The sequence below is a fragment of the Brachionichthys hirsutus genome, chromosome 18 (assembly GCF_040956055.1).
Source record: "Brachionichthys hirsutus isolate HB-005 chromosome 18, CSIRO-AGI_Bhir_v1, whole genome shotgun sequence".
Taxonomy (NCBI): domain Eukaryota; kingdom Metazoa; phylum Chordata; class Actinopteri; order Lophiiformes; family Brachionichthyidae; genus Brachionichthys; species Brachionichthys hirsutus.
In genome coordinates, this window is record NC_090914.1 from 11,352,378 (window position 1) to 11,377,905 (window position 25,528).

Here is a 25,528-nt window from a genome sequence, read left to right on the forward strand (position 1 = left end):
AACCCCAACAGTTTCATATGCACATTCACCGAACCCTTCTTTAGTGAAAAACTAAAAATGCTTAATTTAATTGCATCACCGTGTGAAATGACAATAAAGTGCTATTCTATTCTAAAATGTGATTTTTTTCAAATTCAAGACATGTACATGATTTTTTTTAATGGTGCACAAAATGAACCGTGCATGAACATCACGTTCTTCAAAGAACAAAACAAACACAGTGCATGAACTAACAAGAAATTACATACCAGCAAATCAGTGTGATTCTGCTGTTGCCTTTGAGACCAGTTCAGATATGAATGACTTCACCTTGGTGCCGCTCTCATGTCATGTTCACAGCAAAGTCTGTTCCTTTTCTTCGTTTTTATGTCCAGCATCCTCAAAGGATTGCTCACAAAGATATGTTGTAACAAATGGTATTAAACGTTCCAGTGTTTCTTAGCAATAACAATTCCCCATCTCCATGTAGCTTCAAAAAGTGTTCCTTCATTGTTGCCGGTGTGAGACTAGAGTTGCTCAACTTGGCATCGAAAGTCATGCAGATTCTCCTCCTGGAAAGATTATTGTATTTTTTATTTTTTATTTATGTTTTGTATTGACGCTGACTCCAATCACGTTCCGTGATCGAACCCCGGTTAAGAACCAGTGAGCTAGGGGAACATTGAGGAGTGATGGATGACATTTTCAGGAAATGTTGGGAATGTTACCAGGAACAGATTATTAGATTTTGGTGATCATCCAGAAGAGATCCTGGATTCTGGATCACTTTGAAATATTTGTTAACATTGCAGTCAATGGAGCTTCAAAATGTGTTCCTCAATATCTCGGTTGATTATTGACTGCTGTTTATGGAATTTAACACAGCCATGTAGGGTGGGGGTCTCTATCTCACCACCAAATTTCATCTGGATCGGATCCGGAATGGAGTCAGAAACAAATATTTAATTTTAACATTGAAAACCCCATTTCTTCATCTTACCCATTTAGCTTTGTTCTTCTTTGTTGTTTCTGATTCATAAAAGAGGTGAACATCAAAGCCAACTTTGAGTTCACATTGTAAACCCAAAGATCAATTCATTTTTAACATCAAAGCAATGACGGTGAGAAATTCTATATATACACATCTGATCTGAGAGACCAAGGAGTAGTTTCCAATATGACGACTCACGGAGATTTATATGTACAGTTTCTGGAAGCGATGAGGGATAAATATTGCCAGTCCCCAGAAATGGCAGATCGACATATACGGGCCTTTGTGAGGGCACACCCCATGCCCGACACTGAACAGAATGTTCCAAAGCGAATTCTGACACCTGAGGAAGTCCAGCATCATGATGCTAAAACCTTTAAGAAATTATTGGAAGATCCAGACTATCGACCGATTAACACTATGCTGTTGGCGTATCATGCTGAAATGGAGAGCAGGAAGCAAAGCAACAGCGTTACAAAGGAGTCCAGGACTTGAAGTGAATTCAGTTCATAAGCTCATCTAAGCTCGTCACCGATAGACGGAGCTTATGAACTGAACTGAACGGCCCGTGAGCTCACATTGAATTTTAATTCAGTGGGTTCAAATTCTGCAGAGTAAGATGAGCTGGCAACTCATCGCCACCTACATGTAGACGATTGGATAGTTTATATGAGAAAACAGTGCCCACCAACTAAATACGCTGTCAAAGAAACTAAAGAACACAGCTAAATGCACAGTTAATGACAGCTAAAGCACGTAAAATTATTTCGGCAATCACAATCTAAAGCAGAAAAAATATCAAGTGGAGGAGTTCATGTATCCCGGGCTCTTGTTCACGAGTGAGGGAAGGATGGAGCGGGAGATCGACAGACGGATCGGTGCACAGATCCGTCATGGTAAAGAGAGCGCTGAACCGGAAGGGCCCAGCTCTCGATTACCGGTCGATCTCCGTTCTCCGACCCTCACCTATGGTCACGAGCTTTGGGTAGTGACCGAAAGAACGAGATCCCGGGTACAAGCGGCTGAAATGAGCTTCCTCCGTAGGGGGGCTGGGCTCTCCCTTAGAGATAGGGTGAGAAGCTCAGCCATCCGAGAGGAGCTCGGAGTAGAGCTGCTGCTCCTCTGCGTACATAAATCATTGACAATTGACAATACAAATAAAACTAATATTAAATTACTCAATGCTTGTATGTATTATATCAATTATTAATATGGTTTGTAGATGTAGAACCAGTATGCGAGAACAATAATAATTCGCTGTGAGCGGAACCATTTGTGAATGAATGCATCAGTCAGGACAGAAATCTTTGGTGCACATGTGCTGCATTCAAGTTTGGTGGTAATTTAAACTTCTGCGATGAATCGCTGTTGTACTGTCTGCGTTCTGCTTGCCACTCCATGTTGTTTTCTTAAATGAATTCCGACCATTGAACGCATCACAAATGTTGCGTTTGAGTTTTAGCTCGTGTTTTAGCTCCGGCAGCTGTGAGTTTAAAACTTTATTAATTGCATTATAAAAAATACATTTTTAATCTTACTTTTAAAACAGATTCAGTCAGAACGCAATAAAAGAATAAAATCCTGTTGAATCATAAATATTTTTAGATTTTTAGGCTGAATTGTTTTAAATAGTGGTTTTTGGGTCAGCTGGGATTAAAACTCTATTTAATTAGTGTGTTAATGAAACGGCCTTTGTTCCTCATTTGTATGCTAATGAGGGGGCGGGACTAGGAGCAGCGCGCCTCTTGCTGATGTGTCTGGCTGGTTTTAATGTGAATAAATAGTCCCGTTGTCGGGAAACAGGATTTATACCAGCCAGCCGAGTGAGACAAGTCCCGGATGGAGAGTAATCAGCTGCTGCTCACAGCCTGGTGCGTTTATTCTGACGTCACACTGTCATTAAAAGAAAAATAACACACTAAGAGTGTGTGCTCACCCCTTTATCCAAATCCAGCTCCAGATTCAGAGAGTCCTTCCATCCTTTGCAAAACCCCACTTCTATGACGATAGTGTTTATTGATAACAGGGGGTAAGGTTTCTGATCGCCTCCCTGCAATAGAGGATATTAACAATCATCATCCATACAGAAATAACAACACGGTTGTCATGACGATGTGCACAAATATCCCAGAGCTATGAATAAGGAGGGTTTGGGAGAAAACTCCCCCCCCCCCCCCCCCCCTCATCATCAGGTGAGTTTGGGGTTTCAGGGTAAGTTGCTAACAGCTCCACACTGGTTTTAGGACCGGTTCAAAGAGCCAAGACTTCAGCGCGGCGTTAAATCATCGACAGTTTAATCTGATGATCCGGATCCAGATGTGAAGACGAACACGAGGGAGCGACGTGGGAGACGGAGGACAGAAGAAACATCAAATATTCATCATGATGTTCAAACAAAGAGCCTCCATCTGCTGCAGCTTAACGCTTTGTGTTGATATTTATGGATGGTTAATGCACACAGGAAACCGCCGGCGACAAAGAGTCCGCTGAGCGAATCAGATCCGGGCCCAGAACCAAACCGGGGCCGCATTTAAAAGGCCGTTTGTTCATGTGGACTCTTCTTCCTGTTAGAGAGCCTGTTGAACCGGCGGGTCGTCAGTGCAGCCGGTTAAACGATCAATAGGGCATCGATCTTTCTGTAGACTCGCATGTGGAGCGTTTCCCGTTGGTGATGAAGTGAGTAACAAAAAGATGGAGGGATGATGAAGAGCAGCACAGAGCAGAAGAGCCTCTGGAGGTTTGTTAAACCTGATTGGGAGTTAGTCCATCTGAGAATATTGATCACCAGTCAGATACAAAGAGATCGGATCAATAAAAGAGCGACACAGACGGGTGAGAGAGAGAGAGCGAGAGAGACAGTCTGAGGGTTTGAAGTTTCCTGTTTCACATGAAAGGCTGGACTTAGTTGGGTGTGAGTGCTGGTTCTGGTGTGTGTGCTGGTTCTGGTGTGAGTGCTGGTTCTGGTGTGAGTGCTGGTTCTGGTGTGAGTGCTGGTTCTGGTGTGTGTGCTGGTTCTGGTGTGAGTGCTAGTTCTGGTGTGAGTGCTAGTTCTGGTGTGAGTGCTGGTTCTGGTGTGTGTGCTGGTTCTGGTGTGTGTGCTGGTTCTGGTGTGAGTGCTGGTTCTGGTGTGTGTGCTGGTTCTGGTGTGAGTGCTGGTTCTGGTGTGAGTGCTGGACCTGGTGTGTGTGCTGGTTCTGGTGTGAGTGCTGGTTCTGGTGTGAGTGCTGGTTCTGGTGTGTGTGCTGGACCTGGTGTGTGTGCTGGTTCTGGTGTGAGTGCTGGTTCTGGTGTGAGTGCTGGTTCTGGTGTGAGTGCTAGTTCTGGTGTGAGTGCTGGTTCTGGTGTGTGTGCTGGTTCTGGTGTGTGTGCTGGTTCTGGTGTGAGTGCTGGTTCTGGTGTGTGTGCTGGTTCTGGTGTGAGTGCTGGTTCTGGTGTGAGTGCTGGACCTGGTGTGTGTGCTGGTTCTGGTGTGAGTGCTGGTTCTGGTGTGAGTGCTGGTTCTGGTGTGAGTGCTGGTTCTGGTGTGTGTGCTGGTTCTGGTGTGAGTGCTGGTTCTGGTGTGAGTGCTGGTTCTGGTGTGAGTGCTGGTTCTGGTGTGAGTGCTAGTTCTGGTGTGAGTGCTGGTTCTGGTGTGAGTGCTGGTTCTGGTGTGAGTGCTGGTTCTGGTGTGTGTGCTGGACCTGGTGTGTGTGCTGGTTCTGGTGTGTGTGCTGGTTCTGGTGTGAGTGCTGGTTCTGGTGTGAGTGCTGGTTCTGGTGTGAGTGCTAGTTCTGGTGTGAGTGCTGGTTCTGGTGTGAGTGCTAGTTCTGGTGTGTGTGCTGGTTCTGGTGTGAGTGCTGGTTCTGGTGTGTGTGCTGGACCTGGTGTGTGTGCTGGTTCTGGTGTGTGTGCTGGTTCTGGTGTGAGTGCTGGTTCTGGTGTGAGTGCTGGTTCTGGTGTGAGTGCTGGTTCTGGTGTGAGTGCTGGTTCTGGTGTGAGTGCTAGTTCTGGTGTGAGTGCTGGTTCTGGTGTGAGTGCTAGTTCTGGTGTGTGTGCTGGTTCTGGTGTGAGTGCTGGTTCTGGTGTGTGTGCTGGACCTGGTGTGTGTGCTGGTTCTGGTGTGTGTGCTGGTTCTGGTGTGAGTGCTGGTTCTGGTGTGAGTGCTGGTTCTGGTGTGAGTGCTGGTTCTGGTGTGTGTGCTGGTTCTGGTGTGAGTGCTAGTTCTGGTGTGAGTGCTAGTTCTGGTGTGAGTGCTGGTTCTGGTGTGTGTGCTGGTTCTGGTGTGTGTGCTGGTTCTGGTGTGAGTGCTGGTTCTGGTGTGTGTGCTGGTTCTGGTGTGAGTGCTGGTTCTGGTGTGAGTGCTGGACCTGGTGTGTGTGCTGGTTCTGGTGTGAGTGCTGGTTCTGGTGTGAGTGCTGGTTCTGGTGTGTGTGCTGGACCTGGTGTGTGTGCTGGTTCTGGTGTGAGTGCTGGTTCTGGTGTGAGTGCTGGTTCTGGTGTGAGTGCTAGTTCTGGTGTGAGTGCTGGTTCTGGTGTGTGTGCTGGTTCTGGTGTGTGTGCTGGTTCTGGTGTGAGTGCTGGTTCTGGTGTGTGTGCTGGTTCTGGTGTGAGTGCTGGTTCTGGTGTGAGTGCTGGACCTGGTGTGTGTGCTGGTTCTGGTGTGAGTGCTGGTTCTGGTGTGAGTGCTGGTTCTGGTGTGAGTGCTGGTTCTGGTGTGTGTGCTGGTTCTGGTGTGAGTGCTGGTTCTGGTGTGAGTGCTGGTTCTGGTGTGAGTGCTGGTTCTGGTGTGAGTGCTAGTTCTGGTGTGAGTGCTGGTTCTGGTGTGAGTGCTGGTTCTGGTGTGAGTGCTGGTTCTGGTGTGTGTGCTGGACCTGGTGTGTGTGCTGGTTCTGGTGTGAGTGCTGGTTCTGGTGTGAGTGCTGGTTCTGGTGTGTGTGCTGGTTCTGGTGTGAGTGCTAGTTCTGGTGTGAGTGCTGGTTCTGGTGTGAGTGCTGGTTCTGGTGTGAGTGCTGGTTCTGGTGTGAGTGCTAGTTCTGGTGTGAGTGCTGGTTCTGGTGTGAGTGCTAGTTCTGGTGTGTGTGCTGGTTCTGGTGTGAGTGCTGGTTCTGGTGTGTGTGCTGGACCTGGTGTGTGTGCTGGTTCTGGTGTGTGTGCTGGTTCTGGTGTGAGTGCTGGTTCTGGTGTGAGTGCTGGTTCTGGTGTGAGTGCTGGTTCTTCTCCTGCTGCTCCTCTAATCCCGCTTCCTGCTCCTGTTATCTACTGACTCCGTGTTTCTGCTCCCAGTTTGTGTGCTGATATTAGCACTGTAAAGTTATCTGTGTGTGTGTGTGATGGTAATATATCATTAATATAACATAACATTATATTCACACATATAATATAATATAACATTATTCCCACAGTTTTGCCTGACAGGCCCTACAGAGGAACATTTGTTTACTTTCTTCATAACACAGCTTGTTTTTGTCGCTACAGTTCAATGAACAGCAAAAACACTGATAGACACGCCCACTTCACAATGTCAATAAAACCTTTATTAAAATATTCATCCGTTTCTATTGGTCAGTCAGTGCCATACATGGACCTGCGAGTGAGCTGATTGGAAGACGTGAAAAAGAATAGAGGAGGGAGGTACAACTTTGTATGACGTCATCAGGCGTCCTCTGACATCATCACAGATCCATCAGCTGAATGAACAGGATGCAGACGATGGAGCGGCTTCCCGCTACAGTTCCTCTTTTCTGATGGACAAGCCTGTGTCTGCTGCCGACTCCTCCCTCGACTCCTCCCTCGCCTCCTCCCTCGCCTCCTCCCTCGCCTCCTCCTCTGGTTTGATGGAGGGCAGATGGACATCCATCCAACCGAGTCCGGCTGCACAGAGACAGGGAAAACAAAAGCTGCTCAGTTTTAAACCGTGTTTATGACTGTCGTCTCCTATCAGCTCCTGCAGGCTGGCTTGTCGACGCCCCTTCAGACCTCGAGAAGTCACGAGGGGCTGCCTTTTAGGAAACGCTGTGATCCGACCCGGGCCTCATGGAGCCGCGTTGAAACGAATAAATTCAGCTCAAACACGCAGCGTCTGTGTGAACCGAGACACTGACCTCAGTGTGCGTTTGTGGTTTTACCCTAATGCTACACAGACAGACACACTGATCCAGGACCGGAGCGGTCCCGACAGCGGCTCCTGTGTGTCCCCGTCAGAACCTGGGCCACTCCCGGGTCCACTGTGAGAACAAACACCCTCCTGAGGCGCTGGGCGCCATGTTGGACGTCTCCTTCGCAGGAGAAATCAAAACACAACATCTGTGTAACTGAGCCATTTTAATAACTCTTCTCACCCGATGCGTCGCCGTGCCAACAATAAATCCCTCTGAGAACCGGTTGTCACGGTTACGGAGCTGGTTCTAATTACGGAGATGAAATTGACAGCCCTGCAACCCGACACTCAGACTGAGACAGCGAAGACGTCCACCTGAAGGCTGCAGATGCCCCTCATGATGGAGTTACTATCACCACTCAGACCAGTTTGGGATGAACCTACCCCATCTACTCCAGCTGTTCCCTCATCGCCTCCTGCCTGACGTCCCACCAGGATTCTGGCTTGGGTTTTCCAGCCACCCTGGAGAACCAATGTGGCCTAAAGAAGCTGACAGGACTCTTCGTCGTCAGTGCTATGTGCTACATGAAAGGTGCTCTGCTCCACAAATAAAGTTCTTCCGCACGCATTGGCTGGAGGAGCAGAGGCACCAGTTGCTCCTCGGGCCGCAGCTCCATCTGGGGGGAGTTAGAGGCTCCGGTAACAGCAGCGCTCCACCACCATTAGCGCCGGGGAGTCGGCCCACCAGCTGTTCTTCAGTTCAAACTCAGCCTTCAGCTAAATTAGCTTGGATTTAAGGCAAAGGAAAAACAAATAGAAGCTCATACACAGAGATCTGTGGTCTGACAGGCACGTTTAGCTGACTGAAGAACCGCGTTATATTCATGATGACAGTGACAAGATGGATGCAGCGCGGCTAACGCTAGCCTCGCCCTGACAACAGGAAACGAAGCCTCTCCTGTTATTGTCGTGATTATTTTCACAAGAGTGATTCTGTTCACTCAACAGGCAGAGAGGATTCGACTGTCGGCATGTTTGCACACACACACACACACGCACACACACGCACACACACACACACACACACACGCGCGCTGAAGTAGCTCAGTCAGTGTAAACATTACCATGTATGGAGCTGTGGTGACAGAGTGGTTGGATGTGTGCACTCAGAGTGGAGCTGCTCACACACACACACACACACACACACACACGCACACACACGCACGCACGCCATTGTGCTGTGTGTTGTACTCATAGTCAGCCGGGCATTACTATCCATGTACAAATCCGTCTTTGGACTATTATTTCTACCCTTTCATCTGACCAGAGGAACCAGTAAAACTGACTGGGAGATGAATAAATCATCAGTGGTTCAACTAAACCAGAACAACAGATAATGGTAGAGACATGTCGCCCTCTAGTGGTCATCTGATGAAGAGCAGGTACCTACCTGTGTGTCGTTCCTTCTGTCTGAGGACAGGAACAGTGTGAGGAGGAGGAGGAGTAGAAGTAAGGTTTGTCCGGAGGTCAGACGTCCATGCACCAATCGGGTCCACCATCTGGTCGTCCTCGGCAACTGACCTCTGATCTTCCAAATTGGATTCTGACGCAGAGAAGAAACAGAGGAGTGTGATGTCAGAGTGATGACACAGTCAATATTCATGTCCACCTGGGGGGGGCAGTCATACCTGCACCCCGACTCATCTGCACGGGTGAGGAGGAGCTCTGTCTTAGCCAGGCTGCAGCTGTACTTTTGTTGGGATTTGTAGTCCAGTAAGGTTTTGTAGTCCGATCATCTATCACCTCCCCTTGGCTCAATTCCCTTTGGCTCACCTCTTCCTCTTCCTCCTCCTCCTCTGCCAGATCCCTCCCTCGGGAGCCCTGAGGAGCAGCCGGTCAGGACTCATGGTCAGGAGTGTGTGTGTGTGTGTGTGTGTGTCTGGTACCTCTGGCTGTGGTCTCTCTCCTCTACGTGTGTGCGTTGCCTGCTTGGTCTCCCAAGCTTCTATCTTGGACACCAAGTTGAGCAGGATTCCATGACCTCTGTATTGCTCCTCACTGGGGGGGTCAAAGTCCTGAGGGAGGGACAGGAAGTGTAAAAACAGAATGACTTTGTTTTACGACGGTGGTTCTACTACACTGAGGTAGAAACAAAGTCCTCCTCACCACCTCCTGCAGCTCCTGGCCAGAGCTGGAGAAGCTGCAGATGGTGTCCTCCACTGCGACAGACAGAAATGATAATGACGTTCATTTCATAGCAACGTGGAACGTGTTAGACTGAGGATGACGGTGGTGATGAAGATACCGCTGGGGCCGGCCAGTTGGGCGGCGCTGATGAGCAGTTCTCCCTCTGAGATGTGTTTCAGTGCTGCGTCGGTCCCCGCTGTCACCGCACTGCTGCTGGAACTGCTGGTGTTACTGGTGCTGGAGTCCTCCGTGGAGCTGGAGGGGGATGATGGTCTGGCTCCAGGAGCCGGGGGAGGAGCAGACTGGGTAAGAGCAGGAGAGGAGGGGGGAGGAGGAGAGGCGAGAGGAGGCTCTTCCTGCGCTACCGACATGAGGCTACGAGAGAACAACCCAAAAGCACCATCAGAAGGAAGTCATTAAATATCAAACGTAAAAAAACACTGGATACTACATTTCCCACAATGCACCTGCCTTTAAAAAAGTGTGTGTGTGTACTTACAGCGGCTGTGTGCCCGTCTCCAGGTGTTCCTCCTCTTCCAATGGCAGCTCAGAGTGTCCCCAGGGGACAGAGGGCGGGGCCTGATGAACCGCAGGAGGGCTTCCTGCAGAGTGGGCGGGCTCCGGGCTGGGAGTAGGTGTGTCGACATGCTCTGGAGAAAGAGGAGGGGGTAGCTAATGCTGCTATTGCTAATTCTAGAGTACAAATACTGTTAATAGTATTGCGACCAGTTACTCTATTACTGGTGCGGTTAGCACTATTGCTAATGCTGCTCCTGTTTCTGTTGATGTGTCTACCTGGTGCTGGGTGTGGCTTAAGAGGAGCCTCAATCAGCAGACTGCTAGGTTCAGACGGAGGGGGTGTGGTTAGAGGCGGGGTGTCTCTTCTGGATGGCGCTGAGGTGGGTGGGGGGGTTGGTACCGGTGTGGGAACCAGTACCTCCTAGAACAAACCCAGATTAAGAGCCTGCAGAGGGAAGGTCTTGATGTTGTAGTTTGTTTTAATGCGTCTCACCTCTTGATGGGCTCCTGGACCTGGTTGCTGTGGCTCCTGTCCTGGTTCTGGTTCTGGTCCTTGTTCCTGTGTGTCTCTGTGTCCCAGGATGAGGGCGACGTGCTCGGTCAGAACCTCATCGACCAGCTGCCTGATCAGGTCGGAGTTCACCGACACGTCGGAGTCTACAAACAGCTGCAGACCTCCACCTCCTGCTGCCTCCACTGAACGCAGCACAAACAGTGAGGCCTGTTACCGGAGCCTTCAAGCCCGTTCCCAGGGCCTACCAACGTAACATAAAAGAATAAAGAATAACCGAGCTAATCCGCTCACCAATGTCTGAGGCGATGCTCTGCTCCTCGGACTCTGGTTGGTCAGTAGATTGGATCTGGGCGGGGTCTGAGGGAGGGGGTGGGTACATTTGTGAGATCATCCTGGCCATGAGCTGCTGCTCCACCCTGGATGTGATGGAGAAAGTACGCCTCTAATGCATGCTGACGGTGCACTGAGGATCCAGTTCAGACCGGGTTCTCACCAGTCCACCATCCGGTTCTCCAGGGCGTCTCTCTGCAGATTGATATCTGGGAAGGAGGCTTGAACCCGAGCAGGGAGGACTGAACGGGCCTGGGGCGGGAAGGCTGGACCCTGATATACGACCAGAGGAGGAGATGGGCCTCCTTCTAACTCCACTGCCTCCTCGGTTACAGCACTCACCTCCTCCTGATGAGGAAGGAGAAGAGGATGAAAATAAAGGACAGAAAAAAAACAGAAGAAAGTGGTACATCCGGAGGCCATTGGACGCTTCACACAGCCCGCCTCACACACCTGAACTGTCCAATCATATTTACTGTTGGTCACACAGGAACATGAAGTGGTGGACGCATCCAGCAGGGGGCGCTGCTGGACTGCAGATGCTTGTGATGCCAGAATCCCAGTCAGGAGACATTGACCTCTGGTTGATGTCTTTAAGTTCTAGTTTGACTCTTTGAACATAGCTTAAAACGTGTGACCTGAAAAAACTAAAGCAATTGTGCAAACACCTGATGGAAAAAAGAGGAAGAGGAAGTTCACCTGGTTGACATCAGCGACAGCCAGGAAGTCTGTCCCTGGAAAGATGTTGTCATCCTCCTCTTCCTCACTCCTCCTCTCCATTATATTAACCTGAGGTCCTGGAGGAGGAGCTTCATCTGCATCCAGCTGCTCCACCTGTAGTCAGAGCAAAACCACCTGTGACCTCTGGTGAGGAACTAATTAAAAATAAATACATGTAAATAAACCATTACAATAATTTAAAGACATCATTAGACACAAAATAAATTACAGGGGTTGGGTGTGTGTTATTGAAAAAGATGATTAAAATCTAAATCTACTCACGTGTAACTGTAGCTCAGAGGCTCGGTTGTCCACGGCGATGACACTAGATGCGGGCGCACCCGTGGGTGGTGATGTCACCAGCTGCCGGCGAGTAGAGGAGTCCATCCTGGGATGACCTGATGGTGAGAGCAGCGCTCAAGATACCTTTGAGTTTCGATCTAAATTCACCCTAAAACAGAAATCATTTAGTTTACTGACCAAGTGGGATCGCCATGGGAACGGAGTAACCGTCTACAGGGTTTGCCGGGGGTCCAGTAGGGCCACCATTGGCCAGGTGGGAGGAGCTGATGATGTAATTACACTGAGGTGGACCAGGTGGCCGATGGAGCGGAGGAGCCAAACTGGTCTGAGTCTTGCAAGACTTCACCTTCACACCTGACGGAAACGGAGATAAAAAAAAATGTTTGCACACATCAGAGGAAATCTATTCCCACTGTGTGGTTAAAAACCCCCTTTCTGACCTCTGACACTCTCCACCAGTCGAGGGCGGGGCTTCTTGCCCAGCGGCGAGCCAGGCGAGCTGAAACGAAGGTATGGACTCTTCTTCAGGGTTCGTCTCATTCCTTCATACGCAGCTCTGCCATACAGACGGCTCAGGTACGCCTCTCCGTCTGCCTCCACCCGCTCATTGTCTGCTAATCTTATCGGTGATCTATCAAGCTCCGCCCCCTGCATCTGGACAAATTAAAGCCATCACAACTACGAGACCTGGCTTGCGGATGGGACCAATGGGAGTTGAGTGCAGACTGACCAGTCTTTGTGGAGCTCTCTGTCCCCCCCTTCCTCTTCTGGTCTTATTTCCTCTTCCTTTGAACGTGCTCACTGGCCTCTCCTGAACTGAGGGGGCGGGCCGCCCAGTGACCCTCTGCTGTGATGTCACTGGAGCATCTCTGCAGTGTTTGGCTGTGGTGCTCTCTGAGGACATTTCAGCCTAGTGACAGGAGCCAGAGGAGGAGGAGGAGGAGGAGGAGGTGAAGGAGGAGGAAGAAAGGGAGTAGGAGATACAAATTCCAACAATGGAACAAACCCGATGCTGGAGCGTTAGCTAACCAGACCCCTGTACGTCTCCTGTAGCGGCAGGCTACAAGCAACAACATAACGCACACTAATTTATGACATTGCATTGTGGGTAATGTAGTATAATAAATAACTGAGTCTGATGGCATTACAGGAGTGTGATGTACGTTTGTGGAGGACAGACAAAAACTCTGTTATTTTAGGTGCATATCAAGGTTCCTGAAAGACGTCCAGGTGTCCTCCCTCACCTGGACGTCTTTGGATAAAGTGTTGATCCACGCATCCACCGTCCTCTTGATCCGAACTTCGTCCATCCAATCTCTGCAGAGGACACAAACCCAGAAGAGACACATACCGGAATCTGTGTTTAACGTTAGCAGGATGTTTCCTTCATGTGATAAATCAACACCAGACTCTTCATGTTTTGACAGATTCTGCCGTTTTTCTGTGATGCTGAAGGTTTTTTTGGGATGCTACATCGATAAGGACTACGTCAAAGAACTACACTAACCTTTAGCCAGTTAAAGTTAGCATTTATCTCCTGTTTAGCGCACTAATGGCAAGGCTAAGGTGCACGTTAATGCTAAACCTATGTTAAACATACAGTGCGATAGCACTAGCTACCTGTTAGCAGCAAGCGCCTCCAGCTGGCAGTGCAGAACTTCTCCGTTGTTGGATCTCAGCAGAGCCTCAAGGTTCTCCTCCAGAACCTTCTTCTCTCTCTGAACCTGACGGAGAACCCGGCCCGCTTCCTCCAACATGGACGGAACCACAGGCCTCTTCTGAAGCGGTATGGAGTGGGACTTCTGGGGATGGGGATGGATTTGTTGGGAAGGGTTCTGATGGGACCAGGATTGGACTTGTTGGGCTTCAGGGTGGTCTTGCTGGGACTTGACGTGTTCGGACTTGGATCGCAGGAGGGTTCGTTGGGAGTGATGTTGTTGGGACTGGTTTCTACTGCGGTGGGATGGATGGGACTGAGACTGGTCCTGGTCTGGTCCAGATCTGGTGGCTTTTAGGGAGTCTTCTGGTTTCTGGATGACAGAAAGACATTTAGATGATGTCAAACTTAGTTGGTTTACAGTTTTAAAATCCTGCATATGTGGTAAATTTGAGTCTAAACTCCCGTTACCGTATCCAAGGACCAAACTGTTCTCCACCGACTCACCGTCAGCAGCATCCTCATCTCGGACCGCATACGTTTAATCTCCTTCAGCATTTCATCGGCTCTGCTTGCTGAAGATCCCAGACAAACTCCTGCAGCTGGATTTGTTGCCATGGAAACACCGGGAGAGTCGCGGTCGCACCGGTCATCTCTGACATAAAGAAAAAGAAGACGACAGAGGACAGAGCTGAGGTAAAGGTGGATGTCACGTCACATTCAAGACTTTTATGTCCTGATTTCAAATGTTAAATCATTTTGATCATTTTCTGATTCATCTCATCATTTATTGTGCTACTCTCTGGTAGGGCAGTCGCTAGTGGTGCACCGGCTCAAAAGACACATCAGAAGCCAGTGGAGCGATGCTCGTAGACGTTTTATCAGACTCAACCTCATCCGACAGAGAACCGGAGACAGAAACCCGATCCCGGTGAGCAGCAGCAGAGTGTGTGCGCCGAGATCATGTGATTTATTATATCATCACACCGGCTGCAGGAAAAGCCCGTTAGTGTCGGCTCGCTGGACGTAACCGAGGCTCTGTCCAGCCGGCTGCCGCCGGAGTCAACCGTAGGACAGACGGCTCAGTGCGTGCGTGTGTGTGTGTGTGTGTGTTCAGATCACAGAATGATTAGGCATTCATCAGAGGAGATGTTAGAGGGGGAGGAAAAGTTCATTGAGCAGTTTTTGTGTCATCACGCTGACTTTAGTCAGTCGACCGTGGGACGCGGAGGAAACATGGACTCCTTGGAAGAGGAGACGACCCGCCGCGCTCTGCAGGATCTGTGACAGAGTACGAGTCATCCGCTCGTCCGCTGCTGCCACTGTTGCTAGGCAACCCCTCAGTGGCTTGCATTGGTGACAGCAAGCAGAGATGGAGAGAGAGAAGCTTCCATTCAAAGCAAGGAGAGGGAGGAGATAAAAAGAGCAGCTTCTCCTCTCCGTAGGCCTTTGCATGTCACCCAGACGGGTGGAGATGAATATTAATGAAATCTTTGCTTTCATTTTGTCCTTGTGCTTTTCCCATCATCCCCTCTGTCTGCCCGTCTCGGGCAAAATGGAGGCTTTAACCCCAGCGCAGCCACAAGGCCACGCCGACAGTACACTGCTGATAACAATCATTCAGCCAATCACATTGATCCGAACGACCGATCACACAGAACGGATGCGGGGTCACCCAAAGCAGAACGTTGGACCGAGAGGACCAGAAGGTCCATTGGTGCCAAATGTAAAATAAATGGGTTAAACGTTTCCATTTGGAGTAAATCAAGAACCATCTGGACCCTGGAGGACTCAAGGACCAGGACCGATCCTAAAGATCCTCAAGGCTAAATGTGTGAGGAACATCTGGACTCCACGTGGAACGCTTGGAACAATTTAAGATCCTGATTTTAATATTTTACTGGGGCGAAAGATAAAGAAGAATAAACACGCCAGACAAAGAAACGAGTCAACGCTGCAGCGTCTGGGGGAGAAGGGGGGGGCGGGGGAGTCGGTGCATATGGGACGGCTCACATCAGACAGAAAGGGTGGGTGAGACGGCGTCCTGTCGAGACGCTCGCCGTCAGAGCGGGGGGAGGGTGCAGCGGGGGATGCTGGAAGAAGAATAGTGCTGACATCATCGTCTATAAATGAAGTCGTAACTATGAGACAACGAGGGGCGAGGAAAGACACACACTCGTCCACACGCCTGACCTCGTCACGCGTCAGCTGCAGGCTGACCGCCTGAAATTTAAATTCAAATAACCTTTATTATTCCGAACAACGCTTCACAGGCTCAATCCGGATTCGCGTGCAGCACATCGCGTTTACTCCCTCTTTGTTTCCTCGGCAACGTTCACGGATAACGGTTTTCAAGCCAGGTAACCATGGCAACCACCACATCCTACGCGGCCACGGGGGAGGAGGGGGAACCGGACTGCGGTGATGTGGAGACAGAAAGACGGGGCCGATGCTGCATCTCAGCGCAGCAGGATTCAGGTCGGCGTGCGACTGCGTCCATCGCTCGGCGATACACAACACCGTAACAACACACAACACCAACAACGAGACAAGTCTGAAGGTGAAACTCTGGTTGACGGACCGCTCGTCATCGATTTATTTCTATATTTACGGGGTTCTTTCTAATGTTTGACAGGAAGTATGATAAGAAAGATGGAGGAAGATGCGCAACAAAAGACGCGATGATACGATTCAGATCTTACACCATATCGCCATGGCGACACACACCTGAATCATATTATAGATATTGATGAATAAAAAAAAGGTCTTCAAGTGTCGTATGTGTTTGTAAAGATTCATGATGACTCTCAGCATCAATTAATCCAGTCAACAGTAAACAGACAAAATCAAACGGATCGACCGGCGAACTGACAGAAATAGAATCGATTCTTTCCACCCGACGGTACGCTGGATCAGTAACCAAAAGCCTTCCCCGACACGACGACTTCAAAGACGATGAGGAGAACGACAAAACAATGGTGACGCAGCAGGGGAAGGTCGATCTCAATAAATGATCGATTATCAGAGTCATCTGCCGATTAATGGAGGTCACTTATTAGCTATACTGCAGTGAACAAAAAAACTGCACTCACATCCCACCTCACTTCACCTCTCCACAGCCCCTCCCCGTCAATGACACACACACACACACACACACACACACACACACGCAAAGACTTCTTAGAAATCACCCTGGAGTCCCCATATAGAGCGTGTGTGTGTGTGTGTGTGTGTGTATATACGCGCTACATTAGCATGCATACAGTGAGCTGCACTGAGCCAAGGGCACCTTAACCATCACGCCCCCCCCACACACCACACACACACACACACACACACACACACACACACACAGAGGCCAGGTGAGTGTGTGTTGTTGTTCAAAGAGAAAAATCTGCAATGCAGCAAGAAACCAAAAGACTCCAACTACTGCACCTAATTACACCGACTTACTACTGTAGTACTACTTCAAAAACTACAGTAGTAGTAGTAGTAGTGTGCTGCTGCGAGCGTTAATAATCGAAGCCACAGCCAACATTCATTAGTACAACAAAATCTAAGACTTTAAAAAACCTTTTAATTTCCATTTACCTAGTTAGGAATGTCAGCTGAAGTGTTAGTATGTATAGTACTGCTATACTACAGCTACTGTTAGATATTGAAGTATTAGTACCACAAAGTACTCCTGTACCGCAGCAACTGATAGATATTGGCGTGTTAGTGCCAATAGTACTATTAGCAGTGATACGGCTACTACTGCAAATAATACTGACATTATCTAATACTACAAAAGTACAACCCGCTACAGGTACTGCTGCATAAAGTACTGTATTTATATTGAACTGTACCGCATATATTAAAGTCCTTGTTGTTTTCTCTGATTTCACCCCAAACATTTGAACCGCCATCAGTCCATCCGGACACAAAGTCACATGACAGCCGCTGGAAACGGTCATACCAATGGAATTTATTACAACCGACTCAGCTCCAAGGCACGTTACAAGATCAATATGTTTCATTGGTTTTAGGAGTTTCAGTCTGCGACTACAGGAATAGAAAACATCCAAAAAGCAACAGATGAACAGGATGACACGTACACCGAACTAAATCTTACACGCACAACAGAAAAACATGGGAAGTCAGACAGAATAAAGGTTTATTGCAGTCAGAAAATGTAAAAAATTAAAACTTTTCACCAAAAGACAAAATATTACAAACCTTCAAAATGACAAATAATCGCTTTAAAACAAACAAATCTTTAAAAATTAAAGCGTGTGTAATTTGTATAAAAAATAAAAACTGCTTTTACACACATGATTTCATAAAGTGGCGCTATGATGAAGAAGTCTGTTAGCTCGCCTCTGTACCAGTCTGCCTGTTGAACCACGTCACTCTTACACCTCCGACCGTTACCTCCACCACAAACACGATAACATGAAGACTATTCACACGCTTTATCCTGCGCTGTATAAAACTCTTCGTCAGAGGCGCGCTGCATTCGCTAGCTCGCTATTACTATATGCTGATGACACCCTCTCCTGTTGCTGAACCCGATGATTCAGTCCCTAAACCTGCTAACAAATACGAGTCAACAAAGTCGTCTTTAGCTTATTTACCACAGACATAGATAATAATTTTACACACTTTCCCGATCAAAGAGGAGTTGATATTTTTCATGAATTCATGGTACAGATTATGCGTTTAAGGCATTGTTCAAACCTTTTTAAATCTTTAATTAAAGACAAGATGTGAAATGCTGGTGAAATTTGTTTCTCCATTAGACAAATTAAAAAAATAACATTATTTCCATTGTAGATAAAATCTCCTTTTATAGGGGATAAAATCTGCATGAACAATGAGCTGGATGAGGAGGAAGTGCTTTACGTCAGCAGAGCTGCAACTAAACACAATCAGTTTTTCTAATTTTCTGTCATTTGTGTCTATCAATTGTCCAAAAATTGTGACAAAACCAAAAATTTGATGAGCAAATCTCTGAATTTGTCAGAACAGTCCAGACTTCATCAGTCAATAACATAATCTATGATCAATATCCTGGTGATAGACTTGCACACAAACAAGATAAATCATATGCTTCCATGATTATTGATAATTATTAATATTTAAATGCCGTTTCCACGTCATCAGGAAATAATTCAGTTGGAGAATGACTGAATCTTAGATTTTGAGTTGATAATTTTTTGTTGCTGCCATAAATCAAAGATCAATCAGATTAACCGATACAGAATGAGTCTGTTTATCCTGAACGTTGAAACGTTTCAAATACAACCGGAGGTCCGAAAACACCACAGGGAACCTTTGACAACACCTTTAAAGCTGATTTGGTAAAAAATAACAAACGCCTAATTTAATCAATTAATTTATAATAGTAAATAGCAGATTGAGCCAAATCTGTCAAGTAAAGCATTAAATGCTTCCAAATGAATGAAATATTCATTTTAATTAAATGTATTTATTGTCTGAGAAACCTGCTTTGTGACTTTGAACACATCTGCATGGTATTAAAACAGAGGGAATAATCTGCAGTTCTGATTTGGTCCTTTGAGGTTTAACCTATTTAATCCAATCAATATCTCACCACCCTGATCAGCTGATCCATTCTCTCACTCATTGACAGAAAGTGAAAAGTCCATTTTGAGGCTCAGCAGAAAAGTGTTTCATCTTTATTTATTTTTTGCAGTGAAAGTAGCAAAGTGTCCAGAATCTCTTCATCCTCCTCCTCCTCCTCCTCCTCCTCCTCCTCCTCCTCCTCAGGGATCAGTCTCCTTCTTCACCTTCACGTCTCCAGCCAGAATGGTGGCAATCTCCCCCTGCATGAAGGCCCAGGGCACGTTGGAGCCGACCAGGGGACACTTCTCCCCGCTGGGGCAGTACACCTCCCCGGAAGGCCCCTGGGCCTTGATGCTCTCCCTGGAGCAGGGGAAGCAGAACTTGTGGTTCGGGATGGACGGACACTGCACGAAGTGCGTGTCCTCTAACCGTTCGTGGCAGATGGTGCAGCACAGCGGCCCGCTGTTGGCCATGGGGGAGTCGGGTACGTTCTGCGCGTGCGCCTGGTCGGACTGCGATGGCGCGGACAGTCCGACGTCTCCGTTGCGGGACGAGAGGCGCCTCTGTCCGGACGCGGAGACGGGGGACAGCGGGCTGCTGCTGTTGTGTCTGGATGAGGTGGTGGAGTGGACAGAGTCTCTGTCCTTGCTGGGGGAGTGCGCGTTCCCGAGCGTGTCGGCCACGGACATGAGCGCGGCCATCGGGGACTGTCCGTTCTGTGACGGAGCGGCGGGCTCTGGAGGCGTGGCGCGTCCGGGCTGCCCGGAGAAGGAGCCGGCGGCCATGGAGAGCTTCAGGGCTTCCGTCTGGCTGTTGATCCACTGCTGCCTCTGCTGCTCGTCCGCGGGGTCCGGCTCCGGGGACGCTTTCCTCTTCCTGAGGGCAGCCCTGGAGCCGCCGCCCCCGCTGCCCGAGGCCGCCGCCCGGCCGGGCAGCACCAGGGAGGTGGGCAGCAGCGGGAAGCTGCCGTCGACGTGGGGCTGCGGCAGCATGTCCCCCCCCACGACCTCCTTAAAGAAGCGCAGAGACTCCGGTAACAAGTCCCCCAGCAGCCGCCAGTCCCCGGAGCCGTGCTTCCTCTCGTACTCCAGGTACTTGAACCCGGACGACAGCCCCCTCCCGAAGTCCTTCATGCAGTCCTGGTACATCTGCTTGGCCACCCCCGACGCGCTGGAGAACACGTTCCCGGAGCCGCTCGGGTACTCGATGAAGATCTTCAGCTCGTTCTCCAGCCCCGGTTTGGACGCGGCGTCGAAGGCGAACACGCGCCCGAGCAGCGCGTGGTCCTTCTTGAAGCGGACGTCGAAGGGCGTGCAGCCGGACAGCGCGGCCAGCGTGTCGCGCACCGCCTTCGGCTTGCCGGTCCACTCCTCCTGCCGGTTCCGGAGGCTCTCGCCCAGCTCGGCCAGGGTCTCCACGTTCCGCTGCTTCTCCTTCATGTCCCGCTCCTGGTCGGTGCTGGACACCGAGGCGGGCCGCTTCCCCCCGGGTTCGGGCAGGGGGGCCCCGACCACGCCGCTCTGCGGGGCGGCCCTGCTCACCACGCCGTGGGCCGCCGGTCCGTTCAGCAGCGTCTGGGGCAGCAGGTTGGGCGGGACGGCCATCGGTCCCGGGGCCGGTACCAGCCCGCCGTGGCTCCTGCTCCTCGAGTTCGGGCTCTGTCGGTTCAGCTCGGGCGGCCCGTCGTCCGGCTTGAACCCGTTGGGTCCTGCGTGCCCGTTCGGCAGCCTGCTGCTATGCCCGCCGTAGTCAAACCGAACCCGGCTGTCTGCACCGAGCGAGTATCGGTCCAACCCGGGCTGCTGGGACTTCCCGGAACCGTCCTGGTGGTGATGGTTCGGCTGCCCTCCCGTCTGGCTCTTCGGCGCGGCGGGCTGCGGCGGCGGCGGCGGCGGTCCGCCGGCGGGGGTTCGGCCCTCCTGGAAGCCGTGGGCCCGCTTCAGGTGGCGGGCCGTCTCGATGACGAACTCGATCCGATCCGCGCCCTCGTAGTTGACGCAGCCTCGGCACACGGGTTCGGTGAAGTCCCAGATCATGGCCCACGGCATGCGGGGCAGGTCGCACAGATAACACGACTGTCTGCGGGACGCGGAGACCTGCGGGGAGGACATCTTCCCTCTGCCCGTCTCCGGCCCGGTTCGTTCACAGCAGAATCAGGAGCCCGACTCCTCTCCGGTTATTGTCCGCCTCCTCTCGCTGGGAGCTCCGTATTGTGCTGCAGTCGGAGGAGGAGGAGGAGGAGGAGGAGGAGGTCTGCGTTTTTCCCTGCATGCTTCACTCCGACAGAGGAGGAGGTATTTGGGTTGTGTGCCCCCCCCCCCCCCAGGAATGCCACCTGGTAGAACAATTGTCGTCATGAACCCCTCCTCCTAAAACGCAATGATGCCACTTGTTGGCCCCGCCTCCTCCCGGATCACAGGCTGGGGGGGCAGGGGGGGGGGGGGGGGGGCGCCCGTCTCCTCGTCTCCTCCCCCTCACCTTGGGTTTGTCTGGGTTCTGTTTTTGTGTGCAGATCGATTCTAAACGATCCAGTGACATCAACAGATCTGCAATCAGCTGATCTCGCCTGATTTGATGTTTTATTCTATCTATTCACAGAAACAAGATCCGGTTCCTCAGAAACCGGCGTGCAGCAGGTCGTTCCGCTCCGCACGCCAGGCGAGGCGACGGAGTTCTACCCGGGGGCGGACTGATTCGGACGGCGTTTGCTGCAGGCACTGAAGGAACAAGGCGTGCGCGGGTCGCTAGGCAGGTTTCAGCTGCAGGTCGTTTCCCTTTGCTTTGTGTTTCCGTCCTCGGTCTATTTCTGTTTCTGTCGTCGGTTTGTGATAAATAAAGCTTTGGCTGCTCAGCCAGGTGGAGAAAGGCCAGAGCCAATCAGAGACCGGAACCGACTGTTTCAATAACCAATAGAGAATCTAATACACACCTGGAGATTAAACGTGACAACACAAAGAGGTGGTGGTCAGAAGTCACCCGGTCAGGGTGGGGTGAACGCCGTAATGATGCATTCTGGGAAAAACGTGAAACCACGGCTACCAACCCGCCAACATGGAGCCTCCGGCGAGGGTTTATAATGTCAGCTGATTGGCTCGGCGCCAGCTACGCATGCTCACAGATTAGCTTCAGCACGCTTCTGATGGATACCGCCTGTGTAGCCATGGAAACGCACCTGGCAACCGTGCTGTGGAGGGGAAGGAGGAGGAGGCTGCTACATACATGGAGAACCACAGCCTCGTTCACCCCCGGCTTGCTCCCTGAGTGATTATGCAAATAGAGCGAGACACGCACACACACAAGCACGCACACACACGCACACACACACATGCACACACACACACCTGCTGTGTTCGCGCTCAGAGGTTTATTTGAGTGTTTTCTCAGAGGTGAATGAATATCAGCGTTTCTGACCGGTCGGAGGAACATTTGGTTAAATCGGTGATCACGGTATAAATGTGTGATCACAACTGATCGATCGATTGATGAATTGCAGCTCTGTGTTCAGATGAGCTTTGATGCAGATTCTGCCACAGTTTAACCCCCCCCCTCGCCCCCATCACCTGTTTTCCTCTGGCTGTCGGTCACAGTGGGATGTTGCCATAGTAACCGGCCCAGGCTCACTCGTGATCGGCTGCTGTTTGCGGAGGGCTTTCACTGATGGATAGAAGGAAAAATACTCAGAGCGAGTCAGGAGAACGTTTAACGAGGGTCTGTCTGGTCCACGTTGTGATGTCGCTACCGAGCCGCAGCAACAACAACAACAACAACACAGTCTGAGAGCCGGTGCTGCTGCTGCTGGAAACCACGCTCTGCTCTCCTAATCCATCCTCACACAAACATCACTTCAAGTGAAGGGGTCAAAGGTCAAAGACACCTTCCTCCTCAGGGGTCAGGTCATTCCACAATCCTTACCAGAGATTCCACATCACCGCCTCTCTCACCTGCGCAGCTGCTGGGAGGACACATCAGCAGCGAACGCTGGAGAACTGCCAAAAATAGCCTGCTGCTGCAAACAGCCCGTTACCATGACAACCCCATCTTCACACACAGGTGGGGTAAAACGGAAGAAACACGTGCTGATCTTTTTCTAAGCCCCATCAGTCTGAGTCCGTGGCCGGTGCTATGATGCTGCTGTCCCCTGCTGGTCACAACGAGTCATGCAATTTCATTTGGATGTGAACTCCAGTTCCCATGATCCTACGGAGGATCCTGTATATTGTGCCCCAAGTCGGAAAGACAACTTGTAAAAGTTGTTTATTAGATGAAAGTCTGAAGTCCAAAGAGCAACTCCCTTAATCCAAGGATTTTAAGAAAGCAAGTGTTATCTCCATTAAAAGTGTGTGTGTGTGTGTGTGTGTGTTTACCTGCACTGTCCAGGTGAGTGACCTTCAGGCAGGCAGGATCACCTGAATTCCTCAGGTCAGGCTTAACCGTGGCGTCAGAGGCCGTAGGGTCGCCGGGGGCGCGGCTCATCACCACGCCGAGGGTTGACTGCAGCAACTGGCTCTGATTGGAGGAGGAGAGAGCCAATGAGCAGCCGGACAGCGGGTCCAGATGCCAGCTGCAGCTCAGCAGGTGAGTGGGCTTTTACCTGCAGCTGCAGCTGATGGCTGTGCGTCTCTATGTGATGCAGCGTCTGCCGGCTCAGGCTCCACACCTGGTCCCTGCCGGACAGTGAGGTCACAGTGAGGTCATATTCAGGGACACGAGGGCATTTTGTACGTACCTGTCAGCCTGCAGCAGCTTGTGTACCCCGTCAGCCAGCTGAGACACTCGAGCGTCCACCTGAGCCTGAAACACAGCAGCAGGTATTTCACCGCGACGACTCGAGTGCTGATCTCAGGTCAGACGCACCTGGATGAGAGCCGCCGTGTTGCTGTCGGCTCCAGTAGAAAGCCCCCCCTCAGTGTGGACCCCCACCGCACCCACGGAAGTCCTCAGACCAGGAGTGTCCCGGGACCCGGTCTGAACTGGATCCTGATCCAGCAGCTGCACTTTGACCTCTCTTCTGTGGTTTGCATTGTTCGAGCTGAGCGGCAAAGAAAACGTCCGTGAGATGACAGTGAAAGGGCCACGTGAGGCGTTCAGGGGCACCCTGTAAATTAATGACGCCATGTTTTAAATAAGGGTCTCAGTTACAGTTAAAATAACAGTGATTCTCTGTAAACAAAATATGAACTGCAGTTTTTCAAAAGAAAAACGTTTTAGAATTTTTTATTATTGAAGTAAAAAGTCGACTAAAACAATTTCACAAACTCGACAGACTTACATTTTTGACAGGAAACATCTACTTTCTTACCGTTTCTTCAGAGCGGCGAGCACAACGCCCCGCCCTCCGGACGTGAAGCGTGACGTCAGGAGGTCGTCGTCTGAGAGGGACGATGGAAGCAGAGGAAGGGTCAGCCTCAGGGATCGCCTGCTGGACGACCATAATGCTGCTGCTTCTCTCACCGGGCTGCTGCTGCTGGCGCCGGGTCCCAGCGGAGAGCTTCCTGTCTGGACTCACGCCTGGAGCTGGAGGCTCCTGAAAGGGCAAACACGGAAAACGTGTGTTTAAACAGATTCATTGAGAGGATTCATCGGTTTTAATGAGAAGCGCTGGTCATGTCAGAGTTAAATGTCGTAAGAAACAGACGTGGGATTCCTGCATCACATTGTGGTTCAGCTTGTTCAGCCCAAGAAGACTTACTCTGTTCTCTTTGATCCCATCCGTTTTGTTCAGCATCCGTCCGTCTATAAATGCAAGCAAACAAACAACATGGCCATTTACTCAATAACATATATACACTGGTGATTCTCTCTGTTTCAGATGAAAAAGGCGACGCTTATCCAAAGTGAGAATTTATTAGAATAACGACAAAAGGAGAATATGCTGATTAATCGGTGCAGCTCCGGTAACACCGGCACCCACCGGAGCCTTTATCCGCGGCGGCCCGCAGAGGAGGTGCAAAGTCTGGCTTCTGTCGAGGCTTGGCCCGCTGCTGCTCCTCCGTCCCGGGGCGACGGTGCCGCTTGTCGGACACCGGGGGCTGTGCAGGCGGGTCCCGCAGTTTCTGGACAGAACCGGATGCAGGTCCTACTTCTTGTTTCCGGTCCGAGAAAAGGACCCGAGTAGAACGGATTAAAACGTCGCCGGTGTCCGGGCTGGAGGAGGACTGTTTGTCCGGATGATGCAACATGATAATAATTACATTGATGGAGTTTTACCTGAAGATATTTGAAGGCTTTCTAGCGTTCATTAGCCGAGCGGGACTCCTTTAAACTTCCCGCTCCAACATCAAACGGGACCAAAGGGCAGCCACACGGTTAACACGCTTTGAACGTCGGAAGTTACCGAGTTAAAATTAAGATAAAGTAAAGTACACTTTAGAAAGACGCTTCAGAAAGAAGCAGAAATAGAGAAACCAAGTGTTGACGCCACAAATCTGGAAACAACTGTTGCTGACAACAAAACGCAGCTCCTGCTTCCGCTTCCGGTAGAGAGTCTAAAAATGATGACAAACGTCTCACTCTGTCTCTACATTGAGAAACCCGAGACGAAAACATGAGCCAACAGTGAAAACACATTGTTGTTATACAGTATTGATATTACTTAGTATAGTCATGGCATTGTAATACACAATATTTTACAATATAGCCCCATTTTTAATTAAATGTACCTAAATATTTTTTGTTCACATGCAA

General features: G+C 50.1%; 2 protein-coding genes across 2 annotated transcripts; both read right to left on the reverse strand.

Moving 5' to 3' along the window:
- Positions 1 to 6,484: 6,484 nt before the first annotated feature.
- On the reverse strand, positions 6,485 to 25,023 carry kiaa0586 (KIAA0586 ortholog). Its single transcript, XM_068751833.1, has 28 exons — positions 24,756 to 25,023; positions 24,534 to 24,577; positions 24,296 to 24,368; positions 24,144 to 24,213; positions 23,699 to 23,873; positions 23,571 to 23,635; positions 23,436 to 23,508; positions 23,209 to 23,350; positions 22,405 to 22,498; positions 13,784 to 13,931; positions 13,240 to 13,649; positions 12,864 to 12,936; positions 12,350 to 12,529; positions 12,060 to 12,273; positions 11,797 to 11,973; positions 11,599 to 11,714; positions 11,296 to 11,430; positions 10,760 to 10,944; positions 10,558 to 10,682; positions 10,246 to 10,448; positions 10,029 to 10,173; positions 9,733 to 9,883; positions 9,352 to 9,608; positions 9,213 to 9,265; positions 8,993 to 9,121; positions 8,735 to 8,927; positions 8,497 to 8,649; positions 6,485 to 6,820 (listed from the first exon to the last, which is right to left on the reverse strand). Exons 1-28 carry the CDS (start codon positions 25,021 to 25,023, stop codon positions 6,675 to 6,677), a joined length of 4,197 nt encoding a protein of 1,398 aa, XP_068607934.1. The 3' UTR covers positions 6,485 to 6,674.
- Positions 18,977 to 20,955, reverse strand: irf2bpl (interferon regulatory factor 2 binding protein-like). Its single transcript, XM_068751838.1, has one exon. The coding sequence runs from the start codon at positions 20,953 to 20,955 to the stop codon at positions 19,045 to 19,047; it is 1,911 nt and encodes a 636-aa protein (XP_068607939.1). The 3' UTR covers positions 18,977 to 19,044.
- Positions 25,024 to 25,528: the final 505 nt, after the last annotated feature.